This window comes from Sebastes fasciatus, chromosome 24, assembly GCF_043250625.1.
Source record: "Sebastes fasciatus isolate fSebFas1 chromosome 24, fSebFas1.pri, whole genome shotgun sequence".
In the NCBI taxonomy this organism is placed as follows: Eukaryota; Metazoa; Chordata; class Actinopteri; order Perciformes; family Sebastidae; genus Sebastes; species Sebastes fasciatus.
The window spans coordinates 12,689,655-12,709,904 of record NC_133818.1 but is presented as its reverse complement, the minus strand read 5'-3'; the positions used below and the strand labels follow the sequence as shown (position 1 = coordinate 12,709,904).

At 37.6% G+C, this 20,250-nt stretch overlaps 4 protein-coding genes and 1 long non-coding RNA gene across 5 annotated transcripts; all 5 read right to left on the bottom strand.

Annotated features, from left to right (window-relative positions):
- Nucleotides 1–3,433: 3,433 nt before the first annotated feature.
- On the bottom strand, nt 3,434–7,012 carry LOC141763334 (uncharacterized). Its single transcript, XM_074627903.1, has 6 exons — nt 6,958–7,012; nt 4,890–5,228; nt 4,537–4,809; nt 4,248–4,350; nt 3,994–4,056; nt 3,434–3,569 (listed from the first exon to the last, which is right to left on the bottom strand). Exons 1-6 carry the CDS (start codon nt 7,010–7,012, stop codon nt 3,434–3,436), a joined length of 969 nt encoding a protein of 322 aa, XP_074484004.1.
- Nucleotides 7,013–8,983: 1,971 nt separating this feature from the next.
- LOC141763215 (uncharacterized) lies at nt 8,984–9,920 on the bottom strand. Its single transcript, XR_012593048.1, has 3 exons — nt 9,876–9,920; nt 9,631–9,693; nt 8,984–9,525 (listed from the first exon to the last, which is right to left on the bottom strand). It is a non-coding gene; the product is annotated as an uncharacterized LOC141763215 (long non-coding RNA).
- A 150-nt stretch (nt 9,921–10,070) lies between these two features.
- On the bottom strand, nt 10,071–11,163 carry LOC141763333 (OX-2 membrane glycoprotein-like). The gene is made up of 4 exons (XM_074627901.1): nt 11,095–11,163; nt 10,535–10,873; nt 10,174–10,446; nt 10,071–10,102 (listed from the first exon to the last, which is right to left on the bottom strand). The coding sequence occupies exons 1-4, from the start codon at nt 11,147–11,149 to the stop codon at nt 10,071–10,073; spliced, it is 699 nt and encodes a 232-aa protein (XP_074484002.1). The 5' UTR covers nt 11,150–11,163.
- A 2,476-nt stretch (nt 11,164–13,639) lies between these two features.
- On the bottom strand, nt 13,640–15,127 carry LOC141763332 (OX-2 membrane glycoprotein-like). Its single transcript, XM_074627900.1, has 3 exons — nt 15,068–15,127; nt 14,027–14,365; nt 13,640–13,938 (listed from the first exon to the last, which is right to left on the bottom strand). Exons 1-3 carry the CDS (start codon nt 15,120–15,122, stop codon nt 13,640–13,642), a joined length of 693 nt encoding a protein of 230 aa, XP_074484001.1. The 5' UTR covers nt 15,123–15,127.
- Nucleotides 15,128–16,514: 1,387 nt separating this feature from the next.
- On the bottom strand, nt 16,515–19,997 carry LOC141763206 (uncharacterized). Its single transcript, XM_074627684.1, has 6 exons — nt 19,943–19,997; nt 19,371–19,709; nt 19,012–19,284; nt 18,707–18,800; nt 17,638–17,700; nt 16,515–16,874 (listed from the first exon to the last, which is right to left on the bottom strand). Exons 1-6 carry the CDS (start codon nt 19,995–19,997, stop codon nt 16,745–16,747), a joined length of 954 nt encoding a protein of 317 aa, XP_074483785.1. The 3' UTR covers nt 16,515–16,744.
- Between the last annotated feature and the right edge of the window lie 253 nt (nt 19,998–20,250).

The window sequence follows — 20,250 nt, the reverse complement described above, 5'->3', positions numbered from 1 at the left end:
GTTATTCTGTGGTATTAATTAGTTGAGTTAAAAGATCATTTTTCTTCCTTCCAGAGATGATGCTTTTGGGTGGTCGTGTTTTTGTTTTCTCCCAATAGACGGCTGTAGTCGCAGCTCGTTCACTTCCTTCATTAAAAGGTGTTTTGGGCCTTCAGATAAAAACAAGATATTAGTCAGTTTCCAAATCATTCAGAACAACAGTGATGTGGATAAACATGCAGACTGTGAATACACAATGTATCGAAAGTTGGTAGCCTGGTTCACCACCAACATCTCCCATTTGATCAGTGATTCCTCCAATTCAGTCTGATTATGAAGCTAGTTGGTAGGTGGGAAAGTGAAGCCCCCAAATAGACAGAGTAAAGACGGATTAAAGAGGACCTATTGTGGTCATTTTCAGTTGCATACTTGTATTTTGGGTTTCTACTAGAACATGTTTACATATTTTAAAGTTAAAAAAACGCTTTATTTTTCTCATGCTGGCTGTTCTGCAGCACCTCTTTCCACCCTTTGTCTGAAACGCTCTGTTTGAGCTCCCCCCCCTCCCAAAAAGCCCGGTCTGCTCTGATTGGTCAGCTGGCCCACTGTTGTGATTGGTCAACTGGACCAAACTCTTTGGACTCCGCTCCAGCTCCGCTCTAACTAGCTTTGTTTTAGGGCGTACCAAACTAGCAGTTATGCAAACGTGTTACTTAGTGACATCATCACGTTACGGAAGAAAAGGTGGGGCTTCAAACAAGGTGTTTCAGGCAGCTCAGGAGCAGAGTTTCTCTCTTTGGCGTGGACTTTGGGCTTTGTAACTTTGCAGACCTTTTACATGCACAAAAAACTATATATCACACTAAAGGAAAAAGGAAAAAGCATAATAGCTCCTCTTTAAATCATTTTTGCAAAGAAACAAAAATATGTACAAGTGAAAAATGAATAAATTGACTCACTCATCAATGTCTTTGATTGCTTGTTGTGGTGTCTTGTTCTACTCAGAGTCCTTGTCTGACCGACTGAAGGATTTAAGAAAAGTCAAAGATTAATTTGTGGGTTTTGTCTGAAAAGATCTCAATCAATCATGAGCATAATAACTGTGAGACAGCGGTATTATAACAAGACAGGTGTTCAGGGCTTCTTGAAGTGGAAAACATAAGTGCCAGTACTCTCTTATTCACATGTCTCACAGTAATAAGTTTATAATTACCGGTTCCAACATTTCCGTATAAGCAGGGCGGTGACGATTGCAGCAACACAAACACAAACCACGAACACGATGATCAGAGTGAAATCTGTAAGAAAAGATGGATATTATTGGTGACACTCATTCATAAAGCAACTACAGATCAAATGGTATTATTGATATGAGACCACCTAAAGGTAAAATGATAGAAATCCTCGCTGTTAATAGATCCAGATTCCAACAGACCTGAGCTATAGAGTATTTATGAATCAGGATGTTTGGAAGTGTTTCTCACCATGAGCAGACAACTGTTTGACCTCAGGAATCATCATAGACACCTCTATCTGAGGACCAGAGAGCACTCTCACTGCACATCCAACCTGTGTGCTGTTGCCATTTAGACGAGACAGCTCAGCTGTAGTGGTGACAGTGACTGTGCCGTTGGTGTTGGTGACGCTGGTAGAGTTGTAGTGAGGGACAGTCAGTGTTACTGTGGGAGCAGGTCGAGCTGTGGCTGAGCAGGACACAACTGTTGTTTCTCTGACGTGAAGAAAGGGTCCATGCAGCTCTGTAAAAATAACATATGATATAAAATTACAGAGAAGATGGAGAGTTATGGAAATGTCTATAATAAGACAGCAGGTTCTCACCATAGAGCTGCAGGCAGGTTGTAGCATTGAGGTCACCTTCAGAGAAGGTGTTAAACAAACAGCGATAGCACCCTTCATCCTCCTCCATCACCCTCCTGATAACTATGGAGGTGTTTTGCAGTCCAGCATATTTAAACTCCATTTTATCTCTAAAGTCAGGATTCACTTTTTGACCGAAGTCTTTGTGGCTAGCAGCAAGGTTCTTCTCCCCCTCAGGTAAAATTTTCAGCCATGTGACTTGCAGGACATCTCTAGATTGCATCAGGTGACAGGTTAAGCAGGCCTCATCTCCTACAGCTGCCTCCACAGTGTGCTGGGTTTCTATCAGATCTGTTAGACCTGCAGGAGATGACAGCTCACATTGTGTTAGGATGTATTTTTCCCTTTGCAAAATATGATATAAATAATAAATTAACCAATGCAAAATCATTAGCCACCAAAACGATGTGCAACAGACAATAAACATGCAGGAATCACACAGCTGTGCTTTCAGATTAAGACAAATAAATGATATAATGTCTAGACCTTTATAACATTGCTGTATCATCTCTTTCTCACCTTTCTGAAAGACTCCAAACACACAAAGGAAATGTAAGACTGCACGGTCCGCCATTATTGTTCCACACTGTACTGAATCTACCGTCAAACTTTAGTGGAAGTGAAAGTTTATGAAGATCTAGGCCGCTGACCAGTCAGGGAGAAGGAATGATCTTTTCTCCTTTCTTTTTTTCTCCAACAAGCACACTAGATGGTGCTATCACCTCACAGGACATTTCCTTGTTTTAACTCTCCAAAGTTCTATGTCTTGGTTTTTTTAAATTTGTGTCTGTGTTCCATGATGTATATTTACAGATAATTAAATGGCACTAGAACTATCCATATGTCTACATACATATACATATAGACACATATAGATATACATATATATGTGGTATACAGTATATTTGTATATATCTACACATACTGTAGATATACATATATACACACATATATATGTATACATTTATGCACATATATATACACACACACTAACTGTATCTGTATATATGTGTATACTGTTTATATGTATGTATAAGTGTGTGTATATACTGTATGTACTGTATAGATATATACACAGTATATACTGTATATACATATATAAACATATATACAAACATACTTATATGTTATTATTATATACTTATATACATACATATAAACACACATATACTGTATATATATATATATATATATAACAAAAACATGTAGTGAACATAAGTGAAATACCTTATAACATTAAAACATCATTGCTTTAATAACCAAACAAATACAAATTAATATATGAAATGAATAAGAGAATACATTATATTTATATTTATAAAAGATATAGAATTTTTTTTTTCTTCATATGAAGTTTATTGTCTAAATATAAAAATACAAAAAGCAGCAGCAGATAATGTATGTATAAAAAGACGTACAAAACAAAGGATGCTTCATCTGGATGCAACAGTGAATTAAAACTATCACCTAAATTATATTTCAAGATCAAAACTACTGATCTGCTGGAATCAATGAACTGGTGCAGACATGTTCTCTGTGTTGTGGCACTAACAGTCTTATGGGTTATTCTGTGGTACTAATTAGTTGAGTTAAAAGATAATTTTCTTCTTCCTTCCAGAGATGATGGTTTTGGGTGGTCGTCGTTTTGTTTTCTCCCAGTGGACGGCCGTTGCCGCAGCTCGTTCTCTTCCATCTTTAAAGGTGTTTTGGTCCTTAAGATAAAAACAAGATATTAGTCAGTTTCCAAATCATTCAGAACAACAGTGATGAGGATAAACATGCAGACTATGAATACACAATGTATCGCAAATTGGTAGCCTGGTTCACCTCCAACATCTCCCATTTGATCAGTGATTCCTCCAATTCAGTTTGATTATCAAGCTTGTTGGTGGGTAGGAAAATGAAGCCCCCAAATAAACAGAGTGAACACGGATTAAAGAGGACCTATTGTGCTCATTTTCAGGTGCATACTTGTATTTTGGGTTTCTACTAGAACATGTTTACATATTTTAAAGTTCAAAAAACGCTTTATTTTTCAGCCGCACCTCAAGCACAAAAGCATAATAGGTCCTCTTTAAATCATTTTTGCAAAGAAGCATAAATATGTACAAGTGAAAAATGAATAAATTGACTCACTCATCCGTGTCTTTGATTGCTTTTTGTGGTGTCTTGTTCTCCTCAGAGTCCCTGTGTGACCGACTGAAAGATTTAAGAAAAGTCAAAGATTAATTTGTGGGTTTTGTCTGAAAAGATCTCAATCAATCATGAGCATAATAACTGTGAGACAGCGGTATTATAACAAGACAGGTGTTCAGTGCTTCTTGAAGTGAAAAACATAAGTGCCATTACTCTCTTATTCACATGTCTCACACTAATACGTTTATAATTACCAGTTCCAATGTTTCCGTATAAGCAGGGCGGTGACGACTGCAGCAACAACACAAACACAAACACAGGCCACAACCACGGACAACACGATGATCAGAGTGAAATCTGTAAGAAAAGAGGGAAATTAGTGACACTCATTCATAAAGCAACTACAGATCAAATGGTATTACTGATCTGAGACCACCTAAAGGTAAAAGGTAAAAATAAATCCTCACTGTTAATAGATCCAGATTCCAACAGACCTGAGCTAAAGAGTATTTATGAATCAGGATGTTTGGAAGTGTTTCTCACCATCATCAGACGACTGTTTGACCTCAGGAATCATCATAGACACCTCTATCTGAGGACCAGAGAGCACTCTCACTGCACATCCAACCCGTGTGCTGTTGCCATGTAGACCAGACAGCCCAGCTGTAGTGGTGACAGTGACTGTGCCGTTGGTGTTGGTGACGCTGGTAGAGTTGTAGTGAGGGACAGTCAGTGTTACTGTGGGAGCAGGTCGAGCTGTGGCTGAGCAGGACACAACTGTTGATTCTGTGATGTGAAGAAAGGGTCCATGCAGCTCTGTAAAAATAAAATATGATATAACATTACAGAGAAGATAGAGTTATAGAAATGTTTCTAATAACACAGCAGGTTCTCACCATAGAGCTGCAGGCAGGTTGTAGCAATGAGAGCACCTTCAGAGAAGGTGTTAAACATACAGCGATAGCACCCTTCATCCTCCTCCATCACCCTCCTGATAACTATGGAGCTGTTCTGCAGTCCAGCATCTTTAAACTCCAGCTTACTCTGAAAACCAGCAAGCACTCTTTCACCAAATCGTTCACTGTAAGTAGCCATGTTCTTCTCCCCCTCAGGTAAAATCTTCTGCCATGTGACTTGAAGAACATCTCTAGATTGCATCAGGCAACAGTTCAAGCAGGCTTCCTCTCCTACAGCTGCATTCACAGTCTGCTGGGTTTCTATCAGAGCTGTTAGACCTGCAGGAGATGACAGCACACATTGTGTTAGGATCAGTGGCGGCTGGTGGAAATGTTTCTAGATAGGGCTGTGCCACATCGGATCAATTTCAGCAAACATCCCGGTATGATTTAATGCAAAAAAGTGAAGGTATCAAAAACACATTACTACTTTGCAGTTAAATAATCAACAATTATTTTATTCCAACAGGAGCAGTAATGAATGCTTAGAAAAACACAACACTATGACATGTACTCAGTGGTGGAAATTAACTAAGTACATTTACTCAAGTACTGCACTTAAGTACAATTTTGAGGTACTTGTACTTTATTTACTTTACGTATTTCCATGTTCTGATACTTTCTACTTCTACTCTACTACATCTCAGAGGGAAATATTGTACTTTTTACTCCACTACATTGATTTAATAACTTTAGTTACTTTACAGATTCAGATTATTAATACAAAATATAATCAAGGAATAAATGATGTATTATTATAGATTAAACTACCCAGCAGTATATAAAGTCATTAAAATGAGCTCCACGTTAACCAGCTGCAACATTAAAGTGATGAACACATTAATGCATCAATAAGTATAATCCAATAATACACATTATTCTGCATAATGTGTACTTTTATGTTTGGTACTTGAAAGATGAAGTAGGTGAGATTGAAGCAAATATGATTAAAACAAGTTTGGGGCGATAAATAATCGCCCCTCTCATTGTGGAAAGATGTTAATAATTTTATACTTGTTAACATTTTCTCAGATTTTGCACTGTACTATAGAAATATTATATTTGGTTACTATGCTATGATTACAGTGGCAAAGATAGTAATGCATTTTTTCTTATTAATTTAATTTTAAGTGTAAAATTACCCCCCAAAAAGCCTAATTTCTTTGTATTTATGAAAGAAATGGATCTACATCTGTCAACAATTTCTTCCTCACATAACAAAAAAGCAATGAAAACAATGAATGTATGCAATAAACTTAAAGTTTTTAAGTGAAATTATTGTCATACTCTCGCGTTTTTGTTTTTTTATTATTATCTACTTATTTATTTATTTTTATTGAGTGTTTTTTTTTAATTTTATGTTTGTTTTGTTTCATTTCTGTTGTCCTTTTATGTTTGGCATAGCTCTTTGTTTATGTTTTCGCTATGCTTCTTTTGTATGTAAATGTTTTTAATGTTTTCTGCTGTTACTATGGATACTGTCATTTTGAAATAAAAAAACAAACAATAATCGCCCCTCTCGTATCAGATTTGAGGACGCTGATTGGCTAAATTTAATGTCAATCGTTCATAGCTTGAATCAGTTATTGGCTGAGCTGAACTTCAGACATACAGAGAGGAGGGGAGTCAGGGGACCTGCAGGAAAACCATATATTTTGCACGGATGATTTTCTGTCATATTTAGCACATATTACTGGGAGCAATCCATATTTTAAACACACAAATATTGACAATTTGTATAATTTATTATTATTATTATTATTATTATTATTATTATTAATAGTAGTAATGTTTTTTTGTGTGTGGCTGTCTGGCCGGCCGCCCCTGTGACCATGATATTAATAATGAATTAACCAATGCAAAATCATTAACCGCCAAAACCATGCGTAATTACGCAGCAACATCAGACCAAACATGCAGGAATCACACAGCTGCGCTTTCAGATTAAGACAAACAAATGACATAATGGCTAGACCTTTATAACATTGCTGTATCATCTCTTTCTCACCTTTCTGAAAGACTCCCAACACACAAAGGAAATGTAAGACTGCACGGTGCGCCATCCTGATACTGTACTGAATCTACCGCCAAAACTACAGAAAGTGAAAGTATCTGTACAACCAGGCCGTGGACCAATCAGGGAGAAGGAAGGACACCTCAACCAAATGAATCATTACCAGACTGCTGTTCAGCTACTCAGTACACTGAACTATGATTCAAATCAACAGTTGTCTAATATCATGGCAGAGGATGATAATTACAACCACAGGCTATGAGCTATTAAAGTCCAGGTTTATAAATGAATTAAAATGCATGAATGTAGGTCTATCATTGACAGGATGAACAGGTGCCACATGCACATTTAAAGAGGTTACTTTGCCAAACAAAACAGGAGGGATAAATCATGCCTACATGTGTGTTGACTCAGCAGAGATCACATTAAATGAGAAAAGTTGATCTACAGGAGAACAGATTAAATATCTGAAAGCACTACAGAATACCTGAGAGCCTTACTGCATTATATTCCATTATATTCTTATATTTTGTCACCTGCCATCTGAATTTTGTGTTTTCCTTTACATAAATAAAAGACATTTTCACCATAAAAGGATGAAGAAAAATCCACCAGAACGCAGGACATTAAGTGTCTGACCCCCTAAAAACTTTACATTAAAGTACAAAACTGCAAGAAAAGTGCAAAAATACCAACACACTTAGAATATATATAATATACAGTATATATAATATATACAATTTTGAATAAAACCACCACCTTACTGCTTTACATAAATAGTTCTGATTTGCTGTGCAAAAAATTAACGGATTGAAATTTCTATTATATTTCTTGGAGAGACCTACTTGGCTTTTTGTGACCTTCTTTCCAAATTTATACCACATTTCTCTCTCTCCTTTCTCTTTTTCTCCAACAAGCACACTAGATGGTGCTATCACCTCACAGGACTCTTCCTTGTTTTAACTCTCCAAAGTTCTATGTCTTGGTTTTTGAACTTTGTTTCTGTGTCCCATGATGTATATTTACAGATAATTAAATGGCCGTAGAACTATCCATATGTATACATACATACACATATAGATATACATATATATGTGTGTATATATATACATATATACACATACTGTAGATATACATATATACACATACAGTATATGTATACATATATGCACATATATACACACACATACTGTATGTGTATATATGTATGTATAAGTGTGTGTATATACTGTATGTATACATACATACTGTATATGCTGTATATACATATATAAACACATATACAAACACACGTATATGTTATTATTATATACTTATATACATACATATAAACACACATATATATATATATATAACAAAAACATGTAGTGAACATAAGTGAAATCACTTATAACATTAAAACATCATTGCTTAAATAACCAAACAAATACAAATTAATATATGAAATGAATAAGAGAATAAATTATATTTATATTTATAAAATATATTTATTTTTTTATCTTCATATGAAGTTCATATTCTAAATATAAAAATACAAAAAGCAGCAGCAGATAATGTATGTATAAAAAGACGTACAAAACAAAGGATGCTTCATCTGGATGCAACAGTGAATTAAAACTATCACCTAAATTATATTTCAAAATGAAAACTACTGATCTGCTGGAATCAATGAACTGGTGCAGACATGTTCTCTGTGTTGTGGCATTAACAGTCTTGTGGGTTATTCTGTGGTACTAATTAGTTAACTGAGTTAAAATAATTTTTCTTCCTTTCAGAGATGATGCTTTTGGGTGGTCGTGGTTTTTATCTTTCTCAGTAGGCGTCCGTTTCCGCAGCTCGTTCTCTTCCTTCCTTAAAGGTGTTTTGAACCTTCAGATAAAAACAAGATATTAGTCAGTTTCCAAATGATTCAGAACAACAGTGATGTGGATAAACATGCAGACTATGAATACACAATGTATCTCAAGTTGGTAGCCTGGTTCACCTCCAACATCTCCCATTTGATCAGTGATTCCTCCAAATCAGTCTGATTATCAAGCTAGTTGGTAGGTGGGAAAGTGAAGCCCCCAAATAGACAGAGTGAACACGGATTAAAGAGGACCTATTGTGCTCAGTTTCAGGTGCATACTTGTATTTTGGGTTTCTACTAGAACATGTTTACATATTTTAAAGTTCAAAAAACGCTTTATTTTTCTCATACCGGCTGTGCTGCAGCACCTCTTTTCACCCTCTGTCTGAAACGCTCTGTTTGAGACCCCCCCCCTCCAAAAAAGCCCAGTCTGCTCTGATAGGTCAGCTGGACCACTCTGTTGTGATTGGTCAACCGAACCAAACTCTTTGGACTTCGCTACAGTTCCACTCTAACTGGCTTTGTTTGAGGGTGTGCCAAACAAGCCGTTATGCAAACGTGTTACTTGGTGACATCCCCATGTTATGGAAGAGATGGCGGGACTTCAACGAGGTGTTTCAGGCAGTTCAGGAGCAGTGTTTCTCTCTTTGGCATGGACTTCGGGCTTTGCAACTTTGCAGACCTTTTACATGCACAAAAAACTATATAACACACTAAAGGAGAGAGGAAAAAGCACAAAAGCATAAAAGGACCCCTTTAAATCATTTTTGCAAAGAAGCATAAATATGTACAAGTGAAAAATGAATACATTGACTCACTCATCATTGTCTTTGATTGCTTTTTGTTATGTCTTGTTCTCCTCAGAGTCCTTGTCTGACCGACTGAAGGATTTAAGAAAAGTCAAAGATGTATTTGTGGGTTTTGTCTGAAAAGATCTCAATCAATCATGAGCTTAATAACAGCAGTATTATAACAAGACAGGTGTTCAGTGCTTCTTGAAGTGAGAAACATAAGTGCACTACTCTCTTATTCACATGTCTCACAGTAATAAGTTTATAATTACCGGTTCCGATGTTTCCTTTTAAGCAGGGCGGTGACGACTGCAGCAACACAAACACAGGCCAGAACCACGAACACGATGATCAGAGGGAAATCTGTAAGAAAAGAGGGAAATTAGTGACACTCATTCATAAAGCAACTACAGATCAAATGTTATTTTTTGATCTGAGAACACCTAAAGGTATAATTACAGAAATCCTCAGTTATTAGATCCAGATTCCTCATCAAAACCTGGAAAATAGAAACAACAGACATGAGCTATAGAGTATTTATGAATCAGGATGTTTGGAAGTGTTTCTCACCATCATCAGACGACTGTTTGACCTCAGGAATCATCATAGACACCTCTATCTGAGGACCAGAGAGCACTCTCACTGCACATCCAACCTGTGTGCTGTTGCCATGGAGACGAGACAGCACAGCTGTAGCGGTGACAGTGACTGTGCCGTTGGTGTTGGTGACGCTGGTAGAGTTGTAGTGAGGGACAGTCAGTGTTACTGTGGGAGCAGGTCGAGCTGTGGCTGAGCAGGACACAACTGTTGTTTCTCTGACGTGAAGAAAGGGTCCATGCAGCTCTGCAAAGATAAAATGTTTAAATGATAAAACATTACAGAGACCATAGAGAGTTATGGAAATGTCTCTTATAACACAGCAGGTTCTCACCATAGAGCTTCAGGCAGGTTGTAGCAATGAGAGCACCTTCAGAGAAGGTGTTAAACATACAGCGATAGCACCCTTCATCCTCCTCCATCACCCTCCTGATAACTATGGAGCTGTTCTGCAGACCAGCATATCTAAACTCCAGCTTACTCTGAAAACCAGCAAGCACTCTTTCACCAAATCGTTCACTGTAAGTAGCCATGTTCTTCTCCCCCTCAGGTAAAATCTTCTGCCATGTGACTTGCAGAACATCTCTAGGTTGCATCAGGTGACAGTATAAGCAGGCTTCGTCTCCTACAGCTGCCTCCACAGTGTGCTGGGTTTCTATCAGAGCTGTTAGACCTGCAGGAGATGACAGCTCACATTGTGTTAGGATGTATTTTTCCCTTTGCAAAATATGATATAAATGATAAATTAACCAATGCAAAATTATTAGCCACCAAAACGATGTGCAACAGACAATAAACATGCAGGAATCACACAGCTGCGCTTTCAGATTATCAGAATAATAAATGACATAATGGCTAGACCTTTATAACAATGCTGTATCATCTCTTTCTCACCTTTCTGAAAGACTCCCAACACACAAAGGACATGTAAGATGGCACGTTGCGCCATCCTGATACTGTACTGAATCTACCGCCACTACAGAAAGTGAAAGTATCTGTAAGTACATCCGGGTCGAGGACCGAGAGAGAAGGAAGGACACCTCAACTCCAGCGGTTTATAAATGAATTAAAATGCATGAATGTAGGTCTATCATTGACATGATGAACAGGTGCCACATGCACATTTAAAGAGGTTACTTTCCCAAACAAAACAGGAGGGATAAATCCTGCCTACATGTGTGTTGACTCAGCAGAGATCACATTAAATGAGAAAAGTTGATCTACAGGAGAACAGATTAAATATCATATTAACACATGAAAGTCATAAAACAATTAATTGATAAAACATTATAGTAACACATATAACAACTCAACCCAAAAATAAGTATTAAAAAATATTCTACAGTCAGGAACACTAAGAAAAATATCAACTGCTTCAGAAATATTTATTAAAAAAATAGAACAAGTTTAATATTTTGTGGCAAAGTTACAAGTCAATTAACGCATACATGAATTTAAACTTAAATCACTGATACAGGTATATGAGTTCATGATGAGGGAACAAAACTACTATAAAAAAAAGCATATCTTCACCATTAAAAGTTATAAAAAATAATTTAGATATGTTGACATTCCTGGATTAAGTAAACCAACTACTACCATTTCAAGTTATTCCAAATCAAGTATGCTGCAACTAAAAGACATCAAACTTACCAGCTGACAGATGAAAGTCCACAAAGACAAAGTGAGCTCCCTGTGCTTGAGGTGCTCTCTGTGCTACAGGTAATGTGAGACTGGAGCAGGAGAATCCATGCTTCAGAGATTTAACTACGACTGAACTGTTTCCAGTTTCCTGCTGCTGACTTTCAGCCCCTGATCTGTCTGAACAGCCTCAACTCTCCTGCAGCACATGAGAGGAAAGCAGGACCTCTAGTGGCCATGTTGTGCACCTGCTGCTAAAAATATGCAGCAGACATTCAATGCAAACTCTGTTAGTGTTTCAACTCCTACTCTATATATCTTGATCTTCATATGAAGTTTAATGCAGTTTATAGTCTAAATATGAAAAAAACAAAAAGCAGCAGCAGAAAATGTATATATAAAAACAAAGGATGCTTCATCTGGATGCAACAGTGAATTAAAACTATCACCTAAATTATATTTCAAAATCAAAACTACTGATCTGCTGGAATCAATGAACTGGTGCAGACATGTTCTCTGTGTTGGGGCATTAACAGTCTTGTGGGTTATTCTGTGGTACTAATTAGTTAACTGAGTTAAAAGATAATTTTCTTGCTTTCCCAGGTGATGCTTTTGGGTGGTTGTGGTTTTTATCTTTCTCAGTAGACGTCTGTAGTCGCAGCTCGTTCTCTTCCTTCATTAAAGGTGTTTTGAACCTTCAGATAAAAACAAGATATTAGTCAGTTTCCAAATCATTCAGAACAACAGTGATGTGGATAAACATGCAGACTGTGAATACACAATGTATCGCAAGTTGGTAGCCTGGTTCACCTCCAACATCTCCCATTTGATCAGTGATTCCTCCAATTCAGTCTGATTATCAAACTAGTTACATGCTAGGTAGGTTCAGCCTCCATTTGGTAAAGAGGACCTATTGTGCTCATTTTCAGGTGCATACTTATATTTTAGGTTTTTACTAGAATGTGTTTACATACTTTAAAGTTAAAAAAATGCTTTATTTTTGTCATACCGGATGTGCTGCAGCACCTCTTTTCACCCTCTGTCTGAAACGCTCTGTTTGAGCGTTTCAGGAGCAGTGTTTCTCTCTTTGGCGTGGACTTTGGGCTTTATAACTTTGCAGACATTTTACATGCACAAAAAACTTTATAACACTCTAAAGGAGAGATGAAAAGCACAAAAGCATAATAGGTCCCCTTTAAATCATTTTTGCAAAGAAGCATAAATATGTACGTGTAAGTGAAAAATGAATAAATTGACTCACTCATGAGTGTCTTTGATTGCTTTTTGTGGTGTGTTCTTCTTCTCATAGTCCCTGTGTGACCGACTGAAGAATTTAAGAAAAGTCAAAGATTAATTTGTGGGTTTTGTCTGAAAAGATCTCAATCAATCATGAGCATAATAACAGCAGTATTATAACAAGACAGGTGTTCAGTGCTTCTTAAGGTGAAAAACATAAGTGCCAGTACTCTGTTATTCACATGTCTCACAGTAATAAGTTTATAATTACCAGTTCCAATGGTCCCGTATAAGCAGGGCGGTGACGATTGCAGCAACGCCACAAACACAAGCAAACACAAACACAAACACAAACACAAACACAAACACCGGCCACAACCACGGACACGATGATCAGAGTGAAATCTGTAAGAAAAGAGGGAAATTAGTGACACTCATTCATAAAGCAACTACAGATCAAATGGTGTTATTGATCTGAGACCACCTAAAGGTAAAATTCCAGAAATCCTCACTGTTAATAGATCCAGATTCCAACAGACCTGAACTATAGAGTATTTATGAATCAGGATGTTTGGAAGTGTTTCTCACCATCATCAGACGACTGTTTGACCTCAGGAATCATCATAGACACCTCTATCTGAGGACCAGAGAGCACTCTCACTGCACATCCAACCCGTGTGCTGTTGCCATGGAGACCAGACAGCCCAGCTGTAGTGGTGACAGTGACTGTGCCGTTGGTGTTGGTGACACTGGTAGAGTTGTAGTGAGGGACAGTCAGTGTTACTGTGGGAGCAGGTCGACCTGTGGCTGAGCAGGACACAACTGTTGATTCACTGAAATGAAGAAAGGGTCCATGCAGCTCTGCAAAGATAAAATATTGAAATGTTAAAACATTGCAGAGACGACAGAGAGTGATATAAATGTCTCTAATAACACAGCAGATTCTCACCATAGAGCTGCAGGCAGGTTGTAGCATTGAGAGCACCTTCAGAGAAGGTGTTAAACAAACAACGATAGCACCCTTCATCCTCCTCCATCACCCTCCTGATAACTATTGAGGTGTTTTGCAGTCCATTATATCTAAACTCCATTTTATCTGTAAAGTCAGGATTCACTCTTTGACCGTAGATTCTGTGGTAATAAGCAAGGTTCTTCTCTCCCTCAGGTAAAATCTTCAGCCATGTGACTTGCAGAACATCTCTGGATTGCATCAGGTGACAGTATAAGCAAGCTTCGTCTCCTACAGCTGCCACCACAGTGTGCTGGGTTTCTATCAGAGCTGTTAGACCTGCAGGAGACACAACTCATATAAATTATTATAAGATACACCATAGAAATCAATTCAAGACATGTTTAAAATGTGATCAGAAATCTGTCTGTATTATAACTACGCACACCCATTAGACACTGAATGTATGTACAGTATGTAGTAGTCTATTGTTATGATGACCCCAGTTAGGTCCACTCATTGCCACACCATGTTCTTTAAATATTCAGTTTTCTCTTTAATCTGACTTAATTTACTTTGTTTAAATATAGCTAATATATTTTGTTAAACTTTCAAAATGATAAAATATGAATTAACCAATGCAAAAGTATTAACAAAGCGTAATGAAGCAGTTGCCATAAATAATAAACATACTGTAGTCACACAGCTACGCTTGCAGTTACTTACAGAACTTACATAATAAAGACATGTAGTGAACATAAATGATAACATTAAAACATCATTGCTTTATTAACCAAACAAATATAAATTAATATGTGTAACGAATCAGAGAATAAATGATTAAAAACACATCAACTATACTACTATGATATAAATAATGAATTAACCAATGCAAAATCATTAGCCACCGAAACGATGCGTAATTACGCAGCAACATCAGACTAAACATGCAGGAATCACACAGCTGCGCTTTCAGATTAAGACAAACAAATGACATAATGGCTAGACCTTTATAACATTGCTGTATCATCTCTTTCTCACCTTTCTGAAAGACTCCCAACACACAAAGGAAATGTAAGACTGCACGGTGCGCCATCCTGATACTGTACTGAATCTACCGCCAAAACTACAGAAAGTGAAAGTATCTGTACAACCAGGCCGTGGACCAATCAGGGAGAAGGAAGGACACTTCATCTCAATGAATCATTACCAGACTGCTGTTCAGCAACTCAGTACACTGAACTAATGATTCAAATCAACAGTTGTCTAATATCATGGCAGAGGATGATAATTACAACCACAGGCTATGAGCTATTAAAGTCCAGGTTTATAAATGAATTAAAATGCATGAATGTAGGTCTATCATTGACATGATGAACAGGTGCCACATGCACATTTAAAGAGGTTACTTTCCCAATCAAAACAGGAGGGATAAATCCTGCCTACATGTGTGTTGACTCAGCAGAGATCACATTAAATGAGAAAAGTTGATCTACAGGAGAACAGATTAAATATCTGAAAGCAATACAGAATACCTGAGAGCCTTACTGCATTATATTCCATTATATTTTGTCACTTGCCACCTGAATTTTGTGTTTTCCTTTACATAAATAAGATACATATCCACCATAAAAGGATGCAGATGTGCACGAGACATTTTCGCCACAGCTGGTTCAGTCCCAGAGGACAGATGTTATGTTATTTATTCTCATAATCATGTCAATTATGTGGATGTAAATCTTTCTCTTGCAACGTTTAACACATGAAAGTCATAAAACAATTAATTGATAAAACATTATAGTAACACATATAACAACTCAACCCAAAAATAAGTATTAAAAAATATTCTAGTCAGGGACACTAAGACAAATATCAACTGCTTCAGAAATATTTATTAAAAAAATAGAACAAGTTTAATATTTTGTGGCAAAGTTACAAGTCAATTAACGCATACATGGATTTAAACTTAAATCACTGATACAGGTATATGAGTTCATGATGAGGGAACAAAACTACTATAAAAAAAAGCATATCTTCACCATTAAAAGTTAAACAAAATAATTTAGATGTGTTGACATTCCTGGATTAAGTAAACCAACTACTACCATTTCAAGTTATTCCAAATCAAGTTTGCTGCAACTAAAAGACATCAAACTTACCAGCTGACAGATGAAAGTCCACAAAGACAAAGTGAGCTCCCTGTGCTTGAGGTGCTCTCTGTGCTACAGGTAATGTGAGACTGGAGCAGGAGAATCCATGCTTCAGAGATTTAACTACGACTGAACTGTTCCCAGTTTCCTGCTGCTGACTTTCAGCCCCTGATCTGTCTGAACAGCCTCAACTCTACTGCAGCACATGAGAGGAAAGCAGGACCTCTAGTGGCCATGTTGTGCACCTGCTGCTAAAAATATGCAGCAGACATTCAATGTAAACTCTGTTAGTGTTTCAACTCTTAGTCTATATATTTTATCTTCATATGAAGTTTAATGAAGTTTATAGTCTAAATATGAAAAAAAAAAAAGCAGCAGCAGAAAATGTATATATAAAAATACGTACAAAACAAAGGATGCTTCATCTGGATGCAACAGTGAATTAAAACTATCACCTAAATTATATTTCAAGATCAAAACTACTGATCTGCTGGAATCAATGAACTGGTGCAGACATGTTCTCTGTGTTGGGGCATTAACAGTCTTGTGGGTTATTCTGTGGTATTAATTAGTTAACTGAGTTGAAAGATAACTTTCTTCCTTTCAGAGATGATGGTTTTGGGTGGCTGTGGTTTTTATCTTTCTCAGTAGACGTCTGTAGCCGCAGCTCGTTCTCTTCATTCATTAAAGGTGTAGTCCTTCAGATAAAAACAAGATATTAGTCAGTTTCCAAATCATTCAGAACAACAGTGATGTGGATAAACATGCAGACTGTGAATACACAATGTATTGCAAGTTGGTAGCCTGGTTCACCTCCAACATCTCCCATTTGATCAGTGATTCCTCCAATTCAGTCTGATTATCAAGCTAGTTGGTAGGTAGGAAAGTGAAGCCCCCAAATAGACAGAGTGAAGACAGATTAAAGAGGACCTATTGTGCTCATTTTCAGGTGAATACTGTATTTTAGGTTTCTACTAGAACATGTTTACATATTTTAAAGTTCAAAAAACGCTTTATTTTTCTCATACCGGATGTGCTGCAGCACCTCTTTTCACCCTCTGTCTGAAACGCTCTGTTTGAGCCCCCCTCCCTCCCAAGAAGCCCAGTCTGCTCTGATTGGTCAACTGGACCAAACTCTTCGGGATCTGCTCCAGCTCTGCATTAACTTGCTTTGTTTAAGGGCGTACCAAACTAGCAGTTATGCAAACGTGTTACTTAGTGACATCACCACATTACGGAAGAAAAGGTGGGGCTTCAAACAAGGTGTTTCAGGCAGCTCAGGAGCAGAGTTTCTCTCTTTGGCGTGGACTTTGGGCTTTGTAACTTTGCAGACCTTTTACATGCACAAAAAACTATATATCACACTAAAGGAAAAAGGAAAAAGCATAATAGGTCCTCTTTAAATCATTTTTGCAAAGAAGCATAAATATGTACAAGTGAAAAATGAATAAATTGACTCACTCATCAGTGTCTTTGATTGCTTTTTGTGGTGTCTCCTCCTCCTCAGAGTCCCCGTGTGATCGACTGAAGGATTTAAGAAAAGTCAAAGATTTATTTGTGGGTTTTGTCTGAAAAGATCTCAATCAATCATGAGCATAATAACTGTGAGACAGCGGTATTATAACAAGACAGGTGTTCAGGGCTTGAAGTGAAAAACTTAAGTGTCAGTACTCTCTTATTCTCATGTTGGCATGTGTATCGGCCGGTATCAGCAATCTGTTGCGACTTATTCCTACTTATTCATTATTTTTTTAAGCATGTTATACTGTGACAGTCATAATCATCTATTATTACACCTGGGCTATGAATCTTCTATAGTAGTCCTATAATACTCCAATAATATTCCAACTGGAACATTACAGGGTTAAGGTGGTGTGTTTAGTGTTAACAGTTAAAGTGCTTTCCTGTGTTATCTGTAGCCTATAGTAGGGTATCATTCAGGTTTTTGGAGCAGTGTCCCAGCCAGGATGCCCCCCCCCTCCCTCCCAAAAAGCCCAGTCTGCTCTGATTGGTCAGCTGGCCAACTCTGTTCCGCTCCAGCTCCGCTCTAACTAGATTTGTTTGAGGGCGTACCAAACGAGCTGTTATGCAAACATGTTACTTCAAGCGAGGCGTTTCAGGCAGTTCTCTCTTTGGTGTGGACTTTGGACTTTGCAACTTTGCAGACATTTTACATGCACAAAAAATATTACACAAAAGCATAATAGGTCCCCTTTAAATAATTTTTGCAAAGAGGCATAAATATGTACAAGTGAAAAATGTATAAATTGACTCACTCATCAGTGTCTTTGATTGCTTCTTGTGGTGTGTTCTTCTTCTCAGAGTCCCAATGTGACCGACTGAAGGATTTAAGAAAAGTCAAAGATTAATTTGTGGGTTTTGTCTGAAAAGATCTCAATCAATCATGAGCATAATAACTGTGAAACAGCGGTATTATAACAAGACAGGTGTTCAGTGCTTCTTGAAGTGATAAACACAAGTGCCAGTACTCTCTTATTCACATATCTCACAGTAATAAGTTTATCATTACCGGTTCCGATGTTTCCTTATAAGCAGGGTGATGACGATTGCAGCAACACAAACACAGGCCACAACCACGGACAACACGATGATCAGAATGAAATCTGAAAGAAAATAGGGAAATTATTAATGACACTCATTCATAAAGCAACTACAGATCAAATGGTATTACTGATCTGAGACCACCTAAAGGTAAAATTACAGAAATCCTCACTGTTATTAGATCCAGATTCCTCATCAAAACCTGGAAAATAAAAACAACAGACATGAGCTATAGAGCATTTATTAATCAGGATGTTTGGAAGTGTTTCTCACCATCAGCAGACGACTGTTTGACCTCAGGAATCATCATAGACACCTCTATCTGAGGACCAGAGAGCACTCTCACTGCACATCCAACCCGTGTGCTGTTGCCATGTAGACCAGACAGCCCAGCTGTAGTGGTGACAGTAACTGTGCCGTTGGTGTTGGTGACACTGGTAGAGTTGTAGTGAGGGACAGTCAGTGTTACTGTGGGAGCAGGTCGAGCTGTGGCTGAGCAGGACACAACTGTTGATTCTGTGATGTGAAGAAAGGGTCCATGCAGCTCTGCAAAGATAAAATATTGAAATGATAAAACATTAGAGAAGACAGAGAGTTATAGAAATATCTCTAATAACACAGCAGGTTCTCACCATAGAGCTTCAGGCAGGTTGTAGCTTTGAGAGCACCTTCAGAGAAGGTGTTAAACAAACAGCGATAGCACCCTTCATCCTCCTCCATCACCCTCCTGATAACTATGGAGCTGTTCTGCAGTCCAGCATATTTAAACTCCAGCTTACTCTGAAAACCAGCATTCACTGTTTCACCAAATCGTTCACTGTAAGTAGCCATGTTCTTCTCTCCCTCAGGTAAAATCTTCTGCCATGTGACTTGCAGAACATCTCTAGATTGCATCAGGCAACAGTTCAAGCATGCTTCGTCTCCTACAGCTGCCTCCACAGTGTGCTGGGTTTCTATCAGAGCTGTTAGACCTGCAGGAGATGACAGCTCACATTGTGTTAGGATGTATTTTTCTCTTTGCAAACTATGATATAAATAATGATTTAACCAATGCAAAATCATTAGCCACCGAAATGATGCATAATTACACAGCAACAACAGACTAAACATGCAGGAATCACACAGCTGTGCTTTCAGATTATCAGAATAATAAATTACATAATGGCTAGACCTTTATAACATTGCTGTATCATCTCTTTCTCACCTTTCTGAAAGACTCCCAACACACAAAGGAAATGTATAACTGCACGGTGCGCCATCCTGATACTGTACTGAATCTACCGCCAAAACTACATAAAGGGAAAGTTTGAATAAAGTCTTCCTCCCTGTAAGGTACATCCAGGCAGCAGACCAATCAGGGAGAAGGAAGGACACCTCAATCAATCAATCATTAACAGACTGCTGTTCAGCTACTCAGTACACTGAACTATGATTCAACAGTTGTTTCTAATATCCTAGAAGATATATAGCTAAATTATTAGTCTATATTTATCCATTAGGTGTTATTAATTC

Coding starts and splice junctions, on each gene's coding strand:
- LOC141763334 (XM_074627903.1), bottom strand. CDS start 7,012: ATGGCGCACCGTGCAGTCTTACATTTCCTTTGTGTGTTGGGAGTCTTT. Junction 5,229..6,957: donor GTTGGGAGTCTTTCAGAAAG/GTGAGAAAGAGA, acceptor CATCTCCTGCAG/GTCTAACAGCTCTGATAGAA. Junction 4,810..4,889: donor AACCTGCCTGCAGCTCTATG/GTGAGAACCTGC, acceptor TTATTTTTACAG/AGCTGCATGGACCCTTTCTT.
- LOC141763333 (XM_074627901.1), bottom strand. CDS start 11,149: ATGGCGCAACGTGCCATCTTACATGTCCTTTGTGTGTTGGGAGTCTTT. Junction 10,874..11,094: donor GTTGGGAGTCTTTCAGAAAG/GTGAGAAAGAGA, acceptor CATCTCCTGCAG/GTCTAACAGCTCTGATAGAA. Junction 10,103..10,173: donor CAAACAGTCGTCTGATGATG/GTGAGAAACACT, acceptor TCTATTTTCCAG/GTTTTGATGAGGAATCTGGA.
- LOC141763332 (XM_074627900.1), bottom strand. CDS start 15,122: ATGGCGCACCGTGCAGTCTTACATTTCCTTTGTGTGTTGGGAGTCTTT. Junction 14,366..15,067: donor GTTGGGAGTCTTTCAGAAAG/GTGAGAAAGAGA, acceptor TGTCTCCTGCAG/GTCTAACAGCTCTGATAGAA. Junction 13,939..14,026: donor AACCTGCCTGCAGCTCTATG/GTGAGAATCTGC, acceptor TTATCTTTGCAG/AGCTGCATGGACCCTTTCTT.
- LOC141763206 (XM_074627684.1), bottom strand. CDS start 19,997: ATGGCGCACCGTGCAGTTATACATTTCCTTTGTGTGTTGGGAGTCTTT. Junction 19,710..19,942: donor GTTGGGAGTCTTTCAGAAAG/GTGAGAAAGAGA, acceptor CATCTCCTGCAG/GTCTAACAGCTCTGATAGAA. Junction 16,875..17,637: donor GCAATCAAAGACACTGATGA/GTGAGTCAATTT, acceptor TTTTATCTGAAG/GACTACACCTTTAATGAATG.